General features: G+C 37.7%; 1 protein-coding gene across 7 annotated transcripts in view; it reads right to left on the reverse strand.

Moving 5' to 3' along the window:
• DOCK4 (dedicator of cytokinesis 4) overlaps positions 1–16,271 on the reverse strand; it is a 409,301-nt gene that overhangs the window by 212,484 nt on the left and 180,546 nt on the right. For all 7 annotated transcript variants that reach the window (XM_041727815.1, XM_041727817.1, XM_041727816.1 and 4 more), the window contains 4 exons: positions 11,400–11,483; positions 9,131–9,171; positions 7,085–7,140; positions 2,494–2,590 (listed from right to left, as the gene is read on the reverse strand). In XM_041727815.1, coding sequence (XP_041583749.1) covers positions 2,494–2,590; positions 7,085–7,140; positions 9,131–9,171; positions 11,400–11,483 — 278 coding nt within the window. The remainder of the gene's footprint in view (positions 1–2,493; positions 2,591–7,084; positions 7,141–9,130; positions 9,172–11,399; positions 11,484–16,271) is intronic.

Raw genomic sequence — 16,271 nt, forward strand, 5'->3', positions numbered from 1 at the left:
ATACCAAGCACTTAGAGTAAAGCCATATCTAAAAGTTCCTGCAATATATCGGAGCTGTAGCAAAAAGCCAATTGGATTTTAGTGTTTTAGAGAATGGGTAGGTTTTCATTTGCCTCAAATGAAAACAGTATAGGGTTTAGAGCAGCAGATCTACCTTCAGATGCAGGCCTTACCACTTAGCACGGGACCCTGAATACGTTATCTCTGCTAAGATTTGAGAATAAAAACACTCTGGCAGAGCCCCGAGAAGAAAGATATAAAATTTCATAAATAAATAAATAAATAAATAAATAAATAAATAAATAAATAAATAAATAAATAAGATATAAAATATCCAGCCAAAGGCCTGCGCAGAAGTACTTAGTAAAAGATGGCTGCTGTATTTCTCCTAAGCTTTTTGCGGTTATGTTACTGGTATTTTATTAACTGATAGTTGAAAGAACATTATTTAGGCTCTTCTCAATGATATTAAAAAGAGCAACTAGCATTTCTCAAAAAGTATTTACCATGAGCTTTTAAAATACAAGTTCTACTTATACAAAGTAGACCTCATAAATGGCTTACAATTTACAAGATCTTAGTATCCTCATCAAACATCTACCAGGGGAGAAGCCAGGCACCTTAAAAACTACTAGAAAAGAACATGCACCGACCTGAACCAGAACACTGGGCTTGGAACACCTGGATTAGGAAAAAAGAACCCAGAAGGTCCGACACAGCCAAGTCAGCCTCATTCTCAAGGTCGAAAATCTATTATTTCCAGGTCCAACTTCCTATCTGTCCCTAACATAACTGACTACCATGCCAGTCTCCAGGGGCAACTTTCAAATCATTCTCTCGGTGTGTCCATTACTCAGGACGTCAGGAAGTGGAAAAGTTACTCCTGGGGCTTACAGCACATAGATTTTCAAGCCAATCAAGTATGTCCCCAAAATAGATGCTCGCAACCTGAAAAGCAGGTAAAAATAGCTAGATAAGACAGACTCAAGAGGCAATTCAACTTTGTTCCCCACAAGCTGCCGCATAAAAGGCAAAGTGCTGGGGCTCTAGCTCAACTAATGGATGACACTTACACTGCCATTATTTTTATAACTCTTCTGTTGGGTATTTAAGATGCAATGATTTGAACGTTTCAAATAGCTTCATTCCCACGTTAATATTATGCACAATGTTATTTTAAGTGAAATAATAGTTGGATTTTATACTCGTTCTAATATAATTTTTTTTTCCCAAAAAATCTCAAGAGGAGATCTGCGTGCATTTCCTTTGTAGCCTCTCAGCTCAGACCCCTTGAGTTCCGTTATCTTGACTTTGCATTTACCTCATTCCAGCAAAGCTTAGACTGGCATTTAATCTAAGACTGCCCTGTGGATTTTAGGAGTGAGTCCTAAAGCCACCAGCGCCAGGAGGGCATGGTCAGAGAAATCCAACATCAAAAGGGGTTTTATTTTTAAGATTTTCTTGCCTCAATGAAATATCCTATTGCATTTTATATGTAAGAGACAATAAAAACTGTCATTCCGTGCCAATGTCCTTCGCTAATTTGGATTTTCTCTTTGACAAGCTGTTTCAAATCGTTTTGTCAGGCTAAGTACACCTTTGTATTTTGAACGCATCCCTTCAAATGATCAAGCTGTTCTATAAATGTCTTTGAAAATAAAAGGAGAAATAGTGTTCCTCATCCTCAAACCTTCACCACCCCCAAATTTGTGCTTATAAGAGATCCAAAGCACTAGATTCACATCAGAATCCCAGCCCTGCCATTTTCTGGCTGCATGGGCCAGAGCCAACACTTCACTCTCTGCCTCTTGCTCCTCATTTGTGAGCTGGGGATGATCACAGTTATCATTTCCTTAAGTGGTTGTAGAGATCGGAGGAGATGCTGCACATGGAGGACTTCCACAGGGTTTGCAACATAGTAAGCTCTTCATAAGTACAATTTGTTATAAAAAGTAAGTACATGAAAACATACTCCCCAAACATTGACCTGACCCCCTCCCATTTTGTTTGAGAAGCATTCCTTTCTCTTATATATTTAGAATATTCTTGTTCATTCTGCCTAAGGAGTCTATCATTTTCAGTATATCTGAATTACTTACAGAAAATTAATATAAAATACCACCAATACTCCAATTGTATGCAAATAAATTTCTCTCTCCTTGAAAATTAAAAATACTCAGAAAACCTGACACTAACTAGATCCATGTAAACCATTCTACTTGATGAGATGCCAGAAAAATCATCTTTTACATTCCTGCAGCTTGAAAAAGAACTTAGCCCATGCTTAGTAGACTCACAGATTGCATCAAGGCTATGTGTTATTAGGCTCTGTATGTGATTTCTAGAGCAGTGCTAATGCCTTAAAGTGAGTGCTCAACCATTGGTCGATGCTGACTCTTGCTCAAGTATTTCTTAAAACAATTCGCAATCCAAAAAATTACACCATTAAAAAGTTACCTACCAAAAAAATTACACCATTAAAAAGTTACCTACCACATACAGCTGCTTCCACATAGTTCCCCAGTCTCTTAATGTCGATGTCATTTCTGTTATAACGGAGTCTTCGGTGGGAATAACCATTTCAAATTGTCTGTGAAATTAAAAGAGAAAAAGTATATATGCAATTGTCATAGATAACAATTTTCTTTTCAATCCTCCGAAAGATAAAACTAGGAAAGGAAACTGCCTATTAGTTTGGGTTCTGCAGACAGTAACAAGGATCTGATTAGAGACCTGTGTGAGGCATGTTATGTGGGTCATGGCAGTACAACACCAAAAGGACCAGCCACTTTATCCACATCAATTTTGAGGAGTGTGGTGAGAAGCAACAAAATCAGAAGACTTCTGCTCCAGCCACAATGTGACCACTAAACAACAACTCATTTAAGTTCCCAAGCCCAAAAGCCTTCATGTAACATGAGGTCACTGAGCCCACATAAACTATGAAATAGCTTTTGCTTTTCAAGCACCATGACCATACGATTCAAAGGGAGTAACAGACTTGCTCAATGATCAGGATATTACGGCTGCAAAAGTCCAACCTAACCTAGTGTTATAAGTACCTAGACACCGAGGTACCAATTAAACACTTGCTTGATCTTATTAACACTTCATTTTTATTATTTGTAAATGGGACCATGAAAAACGATTAATATATTAGTAATGTCATCATGCGTCATTGAACTTCAAAGCTTTTGCTATCACAGACGTTCGGATATCCATTGCACAACGCTCCTCTCTATGATTAGGGTAATATATTTTTCCTGTTTCTTTTCTAAAAGTGAAACACTATACTGGGAAAACACTCATACCAGCATCTACTGGGGTACGTACAGTGGTCTGTTGTTGAGGAGATCCATGAAGCTATGGACGAAAAGAAAACCCAGAAGATTTTCTTTATCCCCTGCGTCTATCTCTGATGTACAACAACCTTTTCCCTCATCTCGAGTTTATTTTTTCAATTTTTTTCAGTTTGTGTGCAGGTTAAAATGCTTAAGTGGCTATTATTACTACAACTTCTCTTAAGAATGCTGCCAGCTATTTGATGGGGATTATTTTCTTAACATTTGAGTATGTATTTTTTTCAAGGACAACATCTAATATGTACAAGGTAACAGCATTTTAGACACTGAACCAGGTTGTCTAGATGATCAAGGGAAAATTACTTCTTAGCATGAGGCTAATAACTGCTCTGTAGCTCCTTTGTGATGTTATATCCAAAGGGTGTATAATTGTCTTTTATAAAGTCTTCTTGACAGCGAGTAAGAGAACGAAAAATCTTCACCAACAGAGCCTCATTTCCTCATTTCATACTGCTGCTAAAATACGTGCTCTGTGAATATTTCCCTTCTTTCTAGAGCTGAAACACAGCTGAAAATGTAAAAGTGGGATTCAAAATTAGAAATAAAAGTAAACAGTAGTATATGAACTGCGACATATACAGATCCTTACATCAAGTCTACGTGTGACATTTTCAAATGGTAGCGCCTTTATTTTGCTTTTGAAGCAGCTGTTGCAATTTAAATGATGAATATTTGGAGACAGAGATTATAAAATGATCAGATGTAAGGTCAAAAAGGGAATAATGAATTTCCAGAACAACTCGACAACCTACTTAACATTTAAAAAGTGGCATGACCTCAAGCAGCAATTAAACACTAGAGAAGCGGCCTCTTTGTTCATAAACCATCATTTAATTTAAGGACCCCCATCAGCCCAACATTGCTCTGAAGACCCAGGAATGAAGAAAAAGGCAATTCAGTCTGTGAGAAGTTGATTTGGTATTTGTTCACCAAAATGTAAATTTTTAAGAAGCTTTACAAAATCACCGTTTTCGGCAAGCCAGCTGTTTCCTCTTAATTACACCAAAACCAAAGTCGATGTTCAAATAGTTGTAAGTAGTGGCCCCTGAAATTACATTTTGTTTAGTTATTCTGATACACTTTGCAGCTACTTCATCCTTCCAAGATACACTTTGCAGCAGCCATCAGGCTGCTGATCTTAAAATAAGAGAGGTTAATGTCAAAATCCAAAGAAGTTCCTCTTTGGGAAAGCAATCATCTGGTAATGTGTGTTCTCAAATGTTTTCAGGCTCAAGATTTTCTTCCAGTTAATGGTCCTAGAATCTGGAGTCTCAATTAATTCCAATAACTTTTTTCTTGTTAAGAAAATAAATTTGTATTCTCCCCACAACGTTCTCCTGCTACTTAATGCTCATTATGCCCTGTGTCACATGAAGAACCCACAACCAAGTCTTAAACTTACACAACAAAATTCTGAGAACACTTTATTGTTACTTAAACTTCCTCAGGCTCAGGGAAGGGGGCCAGATCTGTAGTTTCTCCCTGGGACAAAAATAAATAAAAGAAGGCACTTGTTTTGATAATGCCCCACCCCAATCTGCTCTGAGGTAGGACTTCCATGGGGTAGAATGATGCTTGACATTATCTTTGCTAGCATTCTCTACTTCCCTTGGTCAGAGTGTATGGTGGGGGTCGATCATCCCTTTGCTCTGCATAGTTAAAGGGGTAGGGTTGGGCTTGGGGCATAGGCAGCAAAGAGAACTGACTGCATGGGTCAACCCAAGTGGACATTTTAAGGATCGGGGTAGAGAGCTTGGGGTTTCCATATTGCCCAGCCCGGATCACTAGAGCAGAAAGCTCAGAACAAAGAGTGAGCCTATGGCCCAAGCAACTGCTAGTTTCCTCTGGTTTGCTCGAGGGGAGCTAGACAGTGCAAAGTAAGCCTGGCGGGAGAACTCCAAGCTTGATTCATTTCTGGTGCAACATTCCCAAAGGACACACACTGATTAAAACAGTAGCAGCAGTGGTAATTATTCATATTAAAATTATCATGTTTTTAATCTACTATTTTAAATAATTACTACGGCCACTACTAATGATGGTAATATTGCTTCAAGCAGTATTGAATGACATACAGTATAAGATCTCCTAGAGATTTATCCATATAGGTAACTCTCAAGGTACTTATTCCACAGATGCTCACCCACCTGCAGAAGTTATTTCAATGAATTAAGATTAATACTTTACCTTTATAGACAGTGGATATAAGAATCATCCATTTAAATAGCATGCCTTGGAACTTCTTTAGTAAAATTCAAGTTTAAAGATCTCATTTACTATGATTTAAAATGTGCTTTAGGGGGATCCCTGAGTGGCTCAGCGGTTTAGCGCCTACCTTTGGCCCAGAGCATAATACTGGGTTCCCTGGATTGAGTCCCGCATCGGGCTCCCAGTGTGGAGCCTGCTTCTCCCTCTGCCTGTGTCTCTGCCTTTCTCTCCCCCTGTGTCTCTCATGAATAAATAAATAAAAATCTTTTTTAAAAAAAGTGCTTTAGAAAAAAAAAAAAGTGCTTTAGTAATTCAAATAAATTGTTTTTTTTATTTGAAGTAAAATATAATTTTTTAAAAAAGATTTTATGTATGTATGTATTTATTTATTTATTCATGAGAGACAGAGAGACAGAGAGAGAGAGGCAGAGACGCAGGCAGAGGGAGAAACAGGCTCCATGAAGGGAGCCCGACATGGGACTCGATCCCGGGTCTCCAGGATCACGCTCTGGGCCTAAGGCGGTGTTACACCACTGAGCCACCAGGGCTGCCCCAGATTTTATTTATTTATTCATGAGAGACACAGAGAAAGAGGCAGAGACACAGGCAGAGGGAGAAGCAGACTCTATGCAGGAAGTCTGATGTGGGACTCGATCCCAGAACTCTGGGATCATGCCCTAAACTGAAGGCAGACGCTCAACTGCTAAGCCACCCAGGCATCCCAAAATGTAATTTTTAAGGCTGAATCTGTATTCTTCCTTTTGTCATAAAATGACAATCATTCAGTGATCTAGTGCATATTCGTTGTGACACGGGCAGTGAATGTTTGGGTCCAAATCCATGGCCTACTTATAATGATCTGCTCATGACAACCATTAAAATAAGCAAGTTCTACTGTTTTATACTATGGTATTTTATTTGAATGATCTGTTATCCTGCAATGACTTTAAGTCCTTTTGGAAACAGACTGGAAAAACTTTAAAAATGTATAAGAAATCTTAGGTGATCAATGAGCTCAACCAAACCAAGTACAGAAATACCATTCCCTAAAATAGAAGAGTGGCTTTGTGAAGTGGTCACACAAGAATATGGTATTATCCCCAATTAGGAAAAAACAGTCAGGCTTGGCTGCTTATAATCAGTGGTAAATCTAGGAAATGCCTGGGGTTTGAGACATGACTCAGCACTCCATGGGTTGACTGCCATGCTTCTCTATATAGCAGGAAACCAAAAAGAACCAACCCCTTCTCCTTAAGATTAGGCTGATTCCATGATTTGTGGACAATGAAAGACCTCTGAGGCCCTAGATTCCCCTCTGGTCTAGCACACACAGATGCAGGGTATTACATTTTCTCCACCAACTGCCTTAGTGTAATCCACCTTTATCAAACCACACAGACAATAGCATGATCTCCTGTAGTTCATTTTCAAGACAATTACTAAGCCTTTCAATTTCTCGAATAAGCAATGGTTCTGTGAAAATCCCCTCACTATTAATAAAACTCATTTCTTACCCTTTGTTCTTCACACAGGCATTTTTCAAGTGAACGTAGCTGGAAGGAAAGATACCCTGCAGGAGAAAACATGAGGTTATGGTGCTAGGTGACTGATAAGGCGGGGGTGTTTTCACAAGTTATACGTATAAAACACAGTCATACAACCATACAGTACTGGGAACAGGGAAAAACAACATCTCTACCACACTGGATCCATTTCTCTTATTTTCTGCTATTCATTAGTTGACAAATTCAGGGATTCTCTAAAGTAAATATAATAAAAAAAATTAAATCTCACTTAGAAGTATTTTCTTTATAAAACAAAATTTCTAAATTTTCAGGAATTCTGCATAGAATAGAAAGCATGTTATACCAAATAAGAATTTTTTTTAGTATTGCATAGTTTCTTTAATATTGCATTAGTTTTTGTTTGTTTTGGTAGTTCGTTTTCTTCTAAAACACTCGTGTCTATTTTAAAATACACACTAAAAACAAAATACCACAATGAATTGGGAGACAATACATATACTATGTGTTAGGGGAAGAACTTTGATGAAAACATAGTAGCAATTAATCACCAGGCTGCATTGTGATGGAACAAAAATTAAACAAAAGACAGCATGCTAGCTCAAAGCTTTTTATTGTAGACAAAAGATAGGACTAGGAAATTGTTCCTTTGTTCTAAATGGGAAGTTGAAAGAAACAACATAAAAAAACATCAGCATCAATTTTATTGTCCATTAAATGACAATATCTTCTGAATGATTTCTGATGTATCATCACATGACAAATTCAATTAAATATTTAGGAAAGCAAATGTCATTTGAATATGTTATCACCATTGTGGATCCAAGGATAACATAAAATTTAATAAGCAAATTCTGTACAAACAACAGTAGTAAATAGATATACGTGTTAAAAATATTTTCTTCAAAATTTACACTAACTCAATATGGTAGGATTAACCAACAGAGTTAATTATAATTTTTAAAAAGTCAGAATTTGAGGTTAGAAGAGGGGCAGAAATAAGTCAAAATAAATTTTTTTCAAAATTATTCTAAATGAATAATTAAATACTGAAGCTACATTGGCATGTGCCTTGCAGATGTTCAAAAATAACTTTAAATGAGAGCTAAAGTATTTTAAAAAAATTAAATTTCTGTAGTCTTTTGTCCCTCAGCCTCTCCTTTAGAATGACCAAAAATAAATGAAATACAGTTATTAAACATAGCTAGGTGATCCAGAGAAAGGTATATTTAAGGAGAAAGGCAGGTAGAAGAACTTAGCTTACACTGTATTTTGAGAGTAAGAAATGATACATTTTCTTATCTACAATCCTAATAAAGCCAGAATTAAACCAAGAAATGAACATGACATGCAAGAGAGTATTATAGAACCTGGGAAGTGTGGATGAAAGTTGGAGAGATTAGAATAAAGTAGACAAACACAGAAAATAGTAAGGATTAGTGTCAAAGTCATAAAGTATACAAACGAAAGGTAAAATAAAAATCATACTACCTCCTTACTATAATTTCTGAGGATGTATATAAACATATAAAGGACAGTGAGTCTTAGTTTCTGTCTGGAATCGTAGGAACAGGGAGCTCTTTGTAACACGGCTTCCCCATGTTTCTCCTGCCCAAACCCAGAAGGGAATCTTACTAGGCTGCTGAAATAAACGTGTTTCTCCACATCACTCTTTTACAAATGATACCACAGAAAACTTAACACCTCTATTCAATTTTTCTTTTGGAATATCTATTTCCCCTGCTTGAATTTTAATTTCACTCTCTGCTAAACTAACACTTCAAAAAGATTTTGTTTATAATATAATGAGCTTATTAAGGTCTTCTCAGCACAAACTGCAAGAGCTACCTAGGATTATCATTTGAGTAGCATGTCTTAACGATAATCCAAGTTCAAAGGAATTCCCAAAATTATGAAAATCTGTATTGCCATTTGGCACTTTAAGAGTCCCAACTGTAATTTCAATTGTAAAATGAAATAAAATAACTTTTTAAAAAAAATCCCATAATTATGATTATGAGTAATATTTTTTATTACCTTGACATTTGGGTTTTTTAAGGCAAATCCTCTGTACCAGCCTGTGGAGAAATAATCATGGTCATTATTTTGATAAACCATTATAATATTTTAAAGAAAATAAATTATTACAAATCAATCTGTCCTTTACTGATGGAATTTTACCCTACCAGTAAATATTCTGTGTATGAATAAAATGGGGGTTGGATTGGGCTAGACTATAGCTCAAGTGACTAATAGTTTAAGCATTCTATTAAGAAACCATTTAAAAAATTGTAATGGAAATCTATATGAAAAATAGAAACATGCATAATGGAAGTACAGGGTTTGGAAAAGCATTGGGCTTAAATTCTGGCTTTGCTACTTATCAGATTATTTTATTTTGGGCAAGTTAATTGACATGAGCATGGTTTCTCCACGTTTTATAAAAGGCTACATTATGTCTCAGGGAAATTCAAGAATCTGCACAAGATTTAATAAGTTTCCAATTTCTCTTTGCCTGACTACAAGGCCCAGACCCTATCACCAAAGAATAGGGCTCAGCCAACAGTCATTGAGTGAATTTGCACATCCTTCAGCCCATCATCTAGGTTTAGGATCAGTCTGATAGCATAAGAAGAGGAAAATCAGGTATCACCTATCAAGGAAAGTGATGGGCACTCTTATCAGCAAAATGTCCTACCACCTGAGCTCACCTTAATGTTTATTCTGTGGAATGCCTATGGCTTAACCTCTAAGCAATTCTGAATCAAATTTTCAGCACTATCCTGAAAGAGGAACTTACCTTTTTATACCTTAAAACAAGTACAGGGTATATATATACATATATATATATATATGAAAATAAATGGTAAATATATACTCCCTCTAAATGTATTATTTTCAACTTACAGTTTCTTCAAGTATAGAACCATTTTGTTTATCGGTAAGAAGTTACCATGTAACAAATATTCTGTTGAATTGTTTTTTTTTTTTTTTGATTAATTGAATTTTTAAAACAAAATATTTGAACTTTATATTTCAATACTCTGTTCCTTTTCAATTTTTTAAAAAAGATATATTGTAAAATGTCATACCTAACAGCTTTAAAATCAGTCTGAAGAAAAGCAAAATGAATTGAACAGAAACTATCTCAGGATTTAAAAATCCCTTAAAGACACATCCAAGAAATATATCCATTCTTAAATAATTACTCTAACAGAAACCACAACTTTTTGAGAATTGCTAAAGTCTTAAAAGGAGGTCTCTGTTCAATTACATTGCAGGGGAAGGTTTTTATGTTACAAACCAGCTCCCAGTAGCCATGGAGCCCATTTTCATGCACCAATTCAAAACAGATTTTATATTTATCTGTATACAGGGTAAAAATAGACAAAATGCATCTGACAATAACATGAAAGACCTGATTATACTTTTAGAGATCTCATTTACAGGGCACAGAATAAATGTCCATGCACCATCACCATTTAATGCCAGGTTCTAAGTAATTTTAAGAGTTCTGTTTGGAGGAACACAGTTTAATGAATCTTGCTACGACAGAATGTTATCATATTATAAATCCTATTAAGCACAACATTTCAGGAGAAAAATGGATATTTAAAATGTGGTCATCTTAGCAACAATAAAAAAAGAGCAGTCATTTCAACTGGGATCTTTTTAAATATGAGAGCTTAAGCATGTCTTGTGGAACAGGACTGGAAACCTTTGAGAACATGCTAAGTATCTTGATTTAATGAGTTACATGCAGTATAAATTAATAATCATAAAGCCCTTACAATAGATTCCATTAACATTTCATATGCATTGAATAACTTTAGTTTAAGTTTGGGGGTGGCAGGGAAGAAGACAGCAGAACTACAGCAGAGTTGGCCTTGGCAGGAGTCTTCCCCAAGGCATCTGGTTACTTAACCTTGGAGAAGCCATTTCTGCTCTGGATCTGTTTCTTCCTGTCCCGGGGGACCTATTAGACCCCTGAGATCCTGAGAAAGTTTGGCACTGAGTCATGAATCCCCTCAAATACAGTAGCCTCAACTGCTTTATATGTTGGCATCTAGTGAATATAAGGAAATAATATCAGGAAAAATATATCAGCTTAAAAATAGCAAATGATGCTTTTCCATAAGCCAAATACTGAATCTGTAAGAAATAAGCTTTGTCAAAAATGGATCACTGTGACCACTGGAAAAATCCCAGAAATTAACAGAAGGACAGAATTTGCAAACTCTATGAACTGTCCAATGGTGACGAGGTTGGTTATACAACCTTGAACAATCAGCACTAGCCCACTTACCATCACACTTCTCCAGGATCTGAACTGTATCTCCAATTTCCAGTGACAGGCCATATGGGACAGTTCCTCGAAAACTGGCAATAACTGTAAGAAATGTTATAGAATATATGAAGATAATCATATCTGTTATAGCCAGTTATACTGCTTGCTATTAAATGTCACTGACTAGAAAAACGAATGCAAAGAGGAAGCATACTTTGAGAGCTAAAACCTGCTGTCATATTTAACTTTTATATGTTTTTGCAGAGTATCACTCAATAACCTATGTGACAATGTTATTTCCCGAAGAGCTCTGTGCCACTCTTGTATACTGCTATATTCACTGTGCATCCAGACCCCTTGCCCACAGTAGTTACTCAATAAAAGTGTTTGATAACAAATGAGGAATACATATCCTACTTGCTGTTCAGCTTCATCTACCTTCCTATTATGTTGCTTGTAGGAGATTTTTTTTCTCTTAGACTGTAAGCTCAAGAGAAGAGGCTGCATTTATTTGCTTACTAGTATGTCCCCAGGGCTTGGCCAAGTATGTGCCATAAAAGCGGTCATCCTGAGTAGTAATTAAGAGTAACATTTTATTTAGTCTTGACTAAGGTCCGCTCCTAGGATTAAATATACACCCACTCTGACAATTCCCACATGCCCCAACTCTCTCGGAATAGGGCACGTATGTCCAGGGGAGAGTAGGGTGTCACTACCTTACCTAGTGCCTTACCTAGTGGTTATGGACTGACTGGTTTCTGAAACATTTCACAGGGCTGGGCAGGGCGAGGATATTAAAGCCAGAAAGAAAGTGTGTATAGGTTAGTTATCTCCGGATACCTCAGAGAGTTACAGAGAGAATGAAGCACAGTGATTCTCCCCGGGAGAGTAATGCCTGAGTCAAAAAGGAGATGAGGATGGAGAAATAACAAAAATGCACCTCACTACATGAAAAAAAAGAAGAAACATCTCCCGCTCAATACAGTGCACTGTAATCAACTTTCCATTCACGTTTGAAAAATGATAGTAAAAGCTTTGACTGAGTGATTTTTAAAAGACCAAAATTTTGAAAGTGAATTCTGTAACTCTGTCTCACATAGTAAGATTCAGATACAACCCTAAACCCCCAAATAAATCATGGCTACTGTTGAGAACGTATTTTAAAAGCTTGAAGAAACACATGAATCTGTCAAAAATCAGGACATGCCGGTAAGTAATGGGCTTTTACAAGAGGTCTAAAGCCCTTTCATAATCTCAAAACAAAATTAACAGTAGAGATCAAAATGCAAGACAGAAAGCGTAACCCACAGTACATGAGATGGATGAAAATAACTGTAGAGTAACCAAGTTAGAACATTTTAGACAAGCATTAATCCGTGATGTCATTTTCCAACCTAAATACCCTATGACCTCATATTGACGTGCTAGGAGATGTTCACTCAAAAAATAATCTAGGGTCTGTATATCTTGACAGATTATCTTAACCAACTTTCAGAGACCTCTTCTTACAAGAGATCACAGCTGCACAGTCAACAGACTGATTAGAATTTAAAAGACTTCAGAGCAAGCCTGCACCCAGAATCGCCTTTCTACATTCATGAAGTTATCTAGACTCTTCACGACCCTAGTGGTTCCACGCTGCACCGCTTCAAGATTTGAGAGCACAGACTACCCAACACGGCTCTCTCTATAGGTCTTACCACTCACAAATGGCTTTGTAATTCCCAGACTGCATGTTCTCTCCCAGCCCCTTCTTGAACACAGTGATACCATCCATGGACTTCAATTCTTCCTCCCCCCTTCATGCTCCAGCCCACTCAACACAGCCTTCCATATGCTCTGAAACCACACTAATGAAGTCACTATCCCCTCACTGAGACCACGAGCATATCGCTTTCAGGAGTCCACCTTCGTTTGAACCTCATCTCTCACACTCCCCAGCCTTCCTCTGTAGACCTTCTCTTCTTAGCCCTCTCCTTAAATGTTGGTGTCACCTAGCATTCTATGCCCAAGATGCTGAAGCATAAAGGCTGAGGTGCAGGACAACAGCGTCATCATGAGACATGAAGGGAGAGCCCAGATTTTAGCAGTTATTAGCTGCGTGACTATAGTCAAGATACTTCTCAAAATCTGCATCACCTCATCAAGCAAATGGGGGTAACAGTAAAGGAACTGCAAAAGATACTGGAGGCTTAAGTAAGGTGCCTATTGGAAATAACTTACTACACTCAGGAACGTTCTAGTCATTTCATAAATACCTCAGTTATTTAAACTAGACTTTTCCTTTTCTATCCATATATATTCATTCTTCCTCTTTGGAAAGAGTTTCAAGACTTCTAGCATCACCTGTTGACAGATGGCTTGCCAAGTCCCTCTCCAGTTCTGATCTGTGCCCCTGAGAATCTGACACAGACTTGCCAGGTGTGTATCCCTGTTCAGATGTCTAAGAACTTAGCATACTTCCAGCTAAACCCATCATCTCCCCTCATTCTCTAACCAAATCTAAGATATTTTCTCTTCCAATTACCTAATCTGAAATGTTAGTCTAAAATTGTACTATTGGCAGTCCTGCTTTATCCTGCTATTACTAGGTGGATTTCTCTGTATCGCTCTACAGGGCCACTGGGAAGCCTTCTCGGATGTCTCCCTGGTTGTCCTTTCTCAACACAAGGTCCATGATGCCACCAGTTACCTTTGATTCTGTCGCATTTGGCCTAAGGTTTTGTGGGTTTTGTTGTTGTTTTCTGTGTGTGTTTTTCTGTTTCTGTATGTAGCTTCAGGAAGATTTTTATATTTCTTCCATTAGATTTCTATTTCTTTTGTACTAAAAGATGATTAAATAGATCGTGCAGTGCTGGACAAGAGCTTGATTAGGCTGTTTTCCCCTTATTTCATGCTGCCATTTAGTTCATACAATACTTAGGTGTCTCCAAACCAGATCCTCCTCCACTGTTCCCAGTCTTATCGAATGTTAGCACTGTCCATTGACTGGTAAGGTCAGGAACCCGGGGGTCATGAACTAGCCCTCTCATCCACATATCCAATCCAACACCAGGTCGCAATCATCTTATCTCTGAAACACCTCCCAGAGGCACCCTCTCTCAACACTTCCACTCCTGCCACTTCCCAAACTGACTGGCCCTCTCCTGTGGTCTCCTAATAGGTCCATGTTTAGATACTCAGGACCCTTTCCAATCCTTTTTTCACATGACAGTTAAAGAGGTCATTTCAAAATGCACATGTGATGATGTCATCCTCCTCCTAAATATATTAGAGCTCTGAGAATGACAAAGAGATCAGTACCACAGCCCATACGGTCCTGCCCTTCTCTCTGGTACCATCCTGTACTCCTTGACTCTGACTTTCTGTACTCCAGTTACAGAGACCTTCTGTCAATACTTTGGTTACTATATTCCCTCATATGCTGGACTTTGCACATGGCTGACCTCTTGCAAAGACTGTTCCTTTCACTCCTTACCAAGTTAGGCCATTTTCATCCTACAGATATGAGTTCAGGGGTCAGTCACTTCTAGGGCAGCCTTCCTTGATGCACGTTCACTCATCCCAACTACATGCACTCGTAGCAACAGACTACTGAACCACAATCCTTATTTGTGCAAATTTCCACAAATGTAAGGATTGTGCTGGTTTTAGCTTCCCATTGTATACCCAATTCAGTACCAACCTTGGTACTCAATCTGAGTTCAGTAAATAATCACTGAGGGAATGAATGAGGGTGTGGTCATTACTGCTAAACACTCTGATCTTAAACAAGAAGCTTCCTTATTATTGCAAATACTATTTTTAGAGGGTACTTAAAATTTCAAGAGCCAAATTATATTATCTGTCAAAACTCACGCTTTCATAGGAGTTGCTAAAAGTGGGATGACACTTTGTCTGGGTTTTATTTGTGTATCATCTCATTTCTTATCTAAGTAGTCTATATGGATGAATACTGATTTTACTCTTCAGCTACGTAATACTTGAAAACTAATAAGAGCATGCTAGTAAGTTCTTCAATCCCACTGGGCTTCAGGTGCCTCCTCTACAAAACAAAGGAGGTAGACAGGGTGCCCTGTGTTCAGCCATACCCCAAACTGCATCAAGATCTTTTTTGAAGGCCTCAGTGCCTTTATACACATTATTCCCTTTTTGGGGGTTACCTATGCCATCCCTTCTATGCGGGGAACTGCCAAGGAGTCTTCGTTTAAGTTCTAGCTCCAAGGTTAGCTCTTTTGATTTCCTGATGCTACCCTTTTTCCTTTCCTCATCCTTGCTTCAAGTGTAATCAATTACTCTCTCATCCGTGCTCCAAAGGGACTCTGACCACACCTTCAATAGGATAAGGCACCATATGGTATTCTACTACTTTATTCATCTCTGCCCACATGAACTATTTCTAATTCACCTTCAAGACTCAGTATATGAGTGTCTGAGTACATGAACAGAGAATGAACACACACATGGAATACATGAAGCCACTTAAAAATGGCATCCAGGTTTTAGAGATTCACAGAATGTTAGGGTCACCTCTTTTAGCCGAGAACACCGAGGGGCAAGCATTGAACTGCAGATCACATTAGGGTGTGAAGCTTTTTCAAGATATAGTTCAGGCATGATTTTGAACTTTACCCTCTAAAATGGCAAGCCACTTTCAATCTTTGACTTACACAAGTAACTCCACCTTGCAGTGTACTAAACTTGTCAATGGATGGATGAATGCTATATTATTTATGCTTCAGGTTATGAAAGAGAAAGGCAGTTCTGGGCAAAAAAGCAAAAGATTTGAAAAATGGATTGGCTCTTGTTTATTAGTGGTAGTGTGTGATATATCATAAAGTAAGCAAACTGGTTTAGCAAAGCAAAGATTCAGGAGATAACACAGGCATT

This window comes from Vulpes lagopus, chromosome 13 (genome assembly GCF_018345385.1).
Source record: "Vulpes lagopus strain Blue_001 chromosome 13, ASM1834538v1, whole genome shotgun sequence".
In the NCBI taxonomy this organism is placed as follows: domain Eukaryota; kingdom Metazoa; phylum Chordata; class Mammalia; order Carnivora; family Canidae; genus Vulpes; species Vulpes lagopus.